The 6,115-nt window shown below is 25.4% G+C and overlaps 1 protein-coding gene across 1 annotated transcript; it reads right to left on the bottom strand.

Annotated features, from left to right (window-relative positions):
- Positions 1-3,996: 3,996 nt before the first annotated feature.
- On the bottom strand, positions 3,997-5,226 carry LOC129613295 (component of gems protein 1-like). The gene has a single exon (XM_055527294.1). The coding sequence runs from the start codon at positions 5,224-5,226 to the stop codon at positions 3,997-3,999; it is 1,230 nt and encodes a 409-aa protein (XP_055383269.1).
- Positions 5,227-6,115: the final 889 nt, after the last annotated feature.

Raw genomic sequence — 6,115 nt, 5'->3', positions numbered from 1 at the left:
ATTGAACGGTTTTTGATGAAAACACAAAAAAAATAAGGATTGTATTAAAAAAACAAATAAAATGGAAATATTGTGGAAAATAAATATATATGTATATATGTGTATATATGTATATATTTGTTTCGATTGTAAATGTTGTATAAATTAAAAGAAAATATAGTTAAAAATAAAAAAAACAACAAAAAAAAAGTTGCAATTTTTCAATTACTTAAATTTAATTTTTAACTGGTATAACTGGATTATTTGAAATCGCCGGACAAAATGCCGTTATTTTTATGAAAAGTGTAAAGTAATTAGTTAAGAAACAAAAAAACTTGAACTAAAGCAGTTCTCCAGCAATAGTAAACTGATAATTTTATTACTATTAGAAAATATTTTGATATCATTCAGAATTACATCATTTGGCATATGATTATGAAAACATGAAGAGAGCCACGCGAAATAATATACTTTTAATATTAACTTGTTTTCATAAAAAGTGCGTAGTCTGCTGTAAAGTGGTTTTTATACACATTAGGAGCGAAAATATGGTATTCTAAATTAATGTGTTAAATGTTTACATAAGAAATTTTACCATAAAATTCAATTTGTAAAAGAATTTTGAAAAATATCTTTAAAAAAGGATTAACGACGTCAGGTATGATTTATAAAGGATTACGATTGAAAATACGTGCAATTTATTTGCATTCACACCTATATTCTTGTGTATAAGAAAAATATTCGCAGCGACTTACAAAAAAGGAGTATTTTTAAAAGGTCCAAGAATTTTTTATTTTGTATCAAAATCTTCTTATTAGTAATTTAATTTACTTGTAAGTCGGACTTATATATACGCACACATATTATTGTAAATTTACATACAAATAATTTTTTTTCCAAAAAATTCCAAGAAAAAATAGTATGTACTACATATACATATGAATTTAAATATGCCTTTGTCTAGAAGCGAGAATGTATTAGAGGCTAAATGTAAGAACAACTTTTCTAGACGAAACTTATAGAAAGTTAAATATATAGCAGTAAAGTCAAATAGGATCCTGCTTCAGGTCGAAATGTTTTGTTGATATTGCATTTTTGAAAGTGCAAAGTGCAATATATACTTTTGCGTATAAGGAATTGATTTGAAAAGGGACTTTTATCGAGAAAAATCTTTGTTTATTGGGGCGATCTGTACGGCGACTTGTTCAGCAACATTAAAGGCGACTGGTTCATTCAACATTTGTGCCTCTCAAGTTTTGTTTATTCTCCGACAGTTCTAAACTTTTCAGTTCTGAACCTTCCCACAATAAAGGGATAGTGAGCCAAATTTTCTTTTCTATATTAATTATGTAAAATTTGTAACAAATCGAATTTAAAACATTTCCACAGATTTTACTGATCTTAGAGAGTCATAGACGTTATACTTTATGACTTTTTAGCCAATGTTATAATACTTGAAAAGACTACTTCGAATTCAGAAGTACTTGTATTGATTTTCCTTAATATTGCCAATTCGAAATTCAAAATTCGCCATTACTTTTCCTGTGAAAGTGCATGTAAAAGCTATTAAACTATTATAGCAGGGCATATAGAATAATTATTTATGCATTAAACTAACATAATATGAATATGAATAGCCCATTAATTTTTTATAAATATAGTTGAGTCTGAAAAATAACTAGCTGTTTATGACCATTTTAATTTTAATACGATCATAATTCAGGCACAATTTAATAATTACTTTGAAAAAGCATTTATACTCAATAATTCCCTTATAGATTTTTTGGTATAATTCAAAAACTTTAAGAAAAAAAAAAAAATTTCATTTTTTTTGTATTACACTTATAAATTTTATATTTTGATTTTATAACTGTTATAATTTGTCACGATTTACCTTATTAAATTAAATTAAATTATTATAAATCTTTTTTTTTTATATTTAAAATCTTAACAAGAATATAAACTGATCCAATTTAGTCTATGCAGTTTTGCTTAGCAGTTGTTATACAGAAAAAAAATATAATTGATTTGCCTTAAAGACATACTTTACATATAAGTGTAATCATTATCTTGTAAGTTATAGTTATAATCAAAGTTATTACATTCTGTTATGTTGCTCTTTTCTGTAAATTTTTTAAAATAAAGTTGATAAATCAAATATAATATTATAAAAATAAATTCGGATTATAGAAATGGTTTGCAATTTAGCACATTTTCTTGAACAATTGAAAATACCTTTTTTAAAAATTCCAATTTAATTTTCCACTTATTTTAATTAACACAACAAAATGACATTGCATACATTTAGGATGAGAGTTAAGCTTAGTGTATAAAACAATAGTGTTAAGGTAATGGTCGAATTCAACGGTTAATTATGTAAGTTAAGATAAATATTATATATTAGATATTTTACAGTAATTTAGAAAAACCCATACAGTTTCGGAAAAATAGGAAGCTGAAAATTAAAATATTGTTGAATTTCAGCGGCGATAACTTGAAAGAGGAGAATTTTGTTAGAATCTAAAATCTTATCGCTTAAGAGAAAAACGAGGTCAAAAATTTGAAAATAAAAAAAACCGGTTTAAGATTACGGTAAAGTTAACGACAATGCACTCTTCGTAATCTTTGTCTATGCTGTCTCGTATAGTTAGAAAACTAAGTCGGTATTCTTCTTGGTTCGTATAGAATTATGACGTTTTTAGGATTTTGAAACGCCATAATTTTTTTTGGGGGAATTTATAAATATACACGGACGGATAAACAGAACGATATTAAAAGGTGTATTTTTCTAAAAAATATTTTAGCAAATTGTGCTCAAAATAATAGCGTTAAAGAAAAAGGTTTGGTCAAAAATTTATTTCAAGGTGTATTATCTCTAGAAATTCTGATTTGTTTTTTAAATTAATGTTCTAATAAAATATAATTATTTTTTTTATTCAATTTCTATATAATTAATTTTTTACTCATATTAATTCGGAATTATGAATCTCTCACGACTTAAGGTTTGGATAATGTTTACTTTATTCATAACATAATTCAATTTCTTTTTCCTTTAATATTAAAATTTGTTTAAAGAGCAATTAAATAATTTATCATAAAATATTTTATATATTCAATCATTTTGCGGTTCTAAGGTATATGTATTTTACATAACATTCTAAATATATGAAAATCCTTGCTTCATCAGCCTACGCAGAACAGTAAAAGGGTTAATTGTGTCCTTTGTTCTGGCAAATAGCTAAGCAATTTTATAGGGAAAAAATGAGGTCAAATTATCAATATTTCAATTTATTGGCTATTTTTTACTTCTACTACAAATTCTCCGGAGTTTTATACATTCTTGTAAAATAAATGCGACTTAATGCAAGAAAAATTAAAGAAAAAAAGAATACTAAATCAAAAGTTCTGCCGTTACTCTTTTTAATGGTATCCGATGCAATTACTTGCTTTTTTTTTAAATTACAAACCGTTAAATGAATTTATGTCAATATTATCTATTTGTTACGAATTATTCTTAAATTAAAGCTTATGCACGTAACCTATAATTGTTATCACTTATTTTATCCTTATTTCGAGCAATAAATCTCAGCTCAACAATTGTAGTATTAAGTATCTTTTAATTATTTAGTAAATATCAGTTGTGGCGAACTGTACGCATTAAACTGACGAGGGCCACTCGCAAGGTGTAATTTAAGAATCACTGTGCAAATAATACAATAATTCACACTTTGATTTTTGGAATATTTGAACAAAGTTGAAAACTCTAACCTAAACTAACATTTCGATTATTTAACTGTTCATTTAACTGTTCATAAGTAATTTGAGTCATTTAAATTACGTCGAAAATAGCTCCTATCAATCGATACTCGTATTTGCACATTAAATTCATTCACAAATGTAAAAATTTAATTATAATTTTTTCGAAAATTAATTATTTTATTTATTAACTAAAAAAATTTTTTTTTTTATTAAAAAAATCTATTGGCAAATATAAATTTTTTAAATTTAATTTTTCTATTAATAATCCTTAGTAGATGGTCCATAATTGAAATTTTGAAATTCTGGCCTTTTCTGATAAGATCTCCTGTTGATTTCATTTTGAAATTTTTGAATATTATTTCTAGATCTACTAAATATACTATTACTACCTCCATCATTGTCATTTGGTCGCTCCAAGTGATTTGGACGTAATTCTATGCTAAATGGTGTATGAAGTGATCCATCAAAACCATGTTGATTATATTTATTATCATGTCTATCATATAAATTTGATGATAATGGTCTATTTCGATCTAAAACATTCAAAACATTTGGTGGATATGGTCTTTTTTCTTGATTTGATATATCACCATTAATAAAATCGGAATCAAAACGTCCATCAAGTGCAATATTTTGTATAAATGGTGGTTTTCTATTTAAATCATGATCATGATGATATATAACATGACCAGGTGATTGCTCATGTGGTATAATAGGTGATGCATGATTATTAGATGGAAACTGATGATGATGTTGATAATGATTATAAGGTTGATTTGAAAAATGTGAATTAATAGAGTCTACATTAAGAATATTGTTTTGATGAAAAGGTGGTTGATTATATGGTTGATTTGTAAATTGATGTTGATTATGATGTTGTTGTATTGGTTGTCTTCTATTATCAAAATTTAATGGGCTTTGATTATTATCAATACGGTGTGGATTATTTGTATAACTAATTCTATTTGGTGGATTGAATCTATCGTAAATATCATCATTATTTCGATTTCGATCAAAATTTACTGATGGTTGATAATTCTGTGGTATATCAGATCCTTTTTTACCAGAAGGTGGAACAATTTTCAATACTTGTGAACTTATTAAACCACTTTGATAGCCACCACTTATACCAACACCATAATCATATCCTTTCTCATCACCTAATGTACGATCTCTACCAATTTCATAAGGATTATTTTGATCACGATTTAATATTTGATTGTAAGATTGTTTAGCTTTTTGAATATATCGATTATTTTGAAGAGTTCTGGCAATTTCATTCATTTCATTGCTATAAGAACGATTCCGATTATAATCGATACGGCGATCATTTTTTTCGGGACGATTTTGTATCTGATGGTCATATTCAACTACGTTACTTTTTTGTGTAAAATTATCATTTTCTTGATTTTGTTGTTCCCTTTGTTGCGGATTTGTTGCTGCTAATACAGAAGTAAATCCCATTAAAAATATTATGTAATATTTCATTTTTAAAATCCGTTATACTTTGCGAAACTCTTCAAAAACAACTAAGAACTAAAATTTTTTATTGAAAGCTTTAAACTTTTATATAAAAATATTTTGAACGTTTTGAAAAAAAGTAGAGATTTCCGTTGAAAATTTACTTAAAAAAAAATTAAAATTTAATTTTTTTTGTTTTTATTTTATAAAATTAAATTGAATAAAAAACTTTATAGTAAAAGATTTTTCCGATATAAAACTTCAAATGACACTAATTTCTTAGCTTACAGGTGAAATAATTATGTACACATTATTTATTGTAATGATTATCCCCCATTCACTATTGTTGTTTTCAAAGTCGTAAATATGTTGTCAAATTGTGATTTTTAAAACAGGAATTTTTGATTGGAGGAACTTAAATTTTTAATTGATATTTTTATATGGAACAAAGGCATGGTTTCAATCACTACCTTTTCAAACCTGAATCAAAAATGTGATTGCAATATTTTTGGCAACGTAGTTAGAATTTGGTCTAATTGCAAAAAAAATACGGTCTTGAAAGGTTATGGAAAATATTTAACACATTTAAAATGCTCACTTTCCTTTCAGTAGGTATTTTAAGTTACGAACTAGAAAAATTGAGAAGTCTGTCTGGAAAAATTAAAAGACTCATAAGTCTGAACTATTTTTTAGAATATTTTACGGTATTTTGCGTTAAATATCTTATATTTTATATTTAATAAAACTTTAATTACTAATGTGCAAGAATTTAGTATCCTTTCCGAACGTTGTATTCTATTCGAATTTATGCTATACGATGTAGTAAACCTAAGCTATAAAATTATTTTCTATTAATATTCTTAAACAAACTTAAGTTCAAAATATATAAAATCCTCGCTTTCAATATTAAGAGAAA

Source organism: Condylostylus longicornis, unplaced genomic scaffold (assembly GCF_029603195.1).
Source record: "Condylostylus longicornis isolate FDR11 unplaced genomic scaffold, ASM2960319v2 ptg000081l, whole genome shotgun sequence".
Lineage (NCBI taxonomy): Eukaryota > Metazoa > Arthropoda > Insecta > Diptera > Dolichopodidae > Condylostylus > Condylostylus longicornis.
The sequence above is the reverse complement of the archived record's forward strand: the minus strand, read 5'-3'. Positions and strand labels throughout refer to the sequence as shown.

Coding starts and splice junctions, on each gene's coding strand:
- LOC129613295 (XM_055527294.1), bottom strand. CDS start 5,226: ATGAAATATTACATAATATTTTTAATGGGATTTACTTCTGTATTAGCA.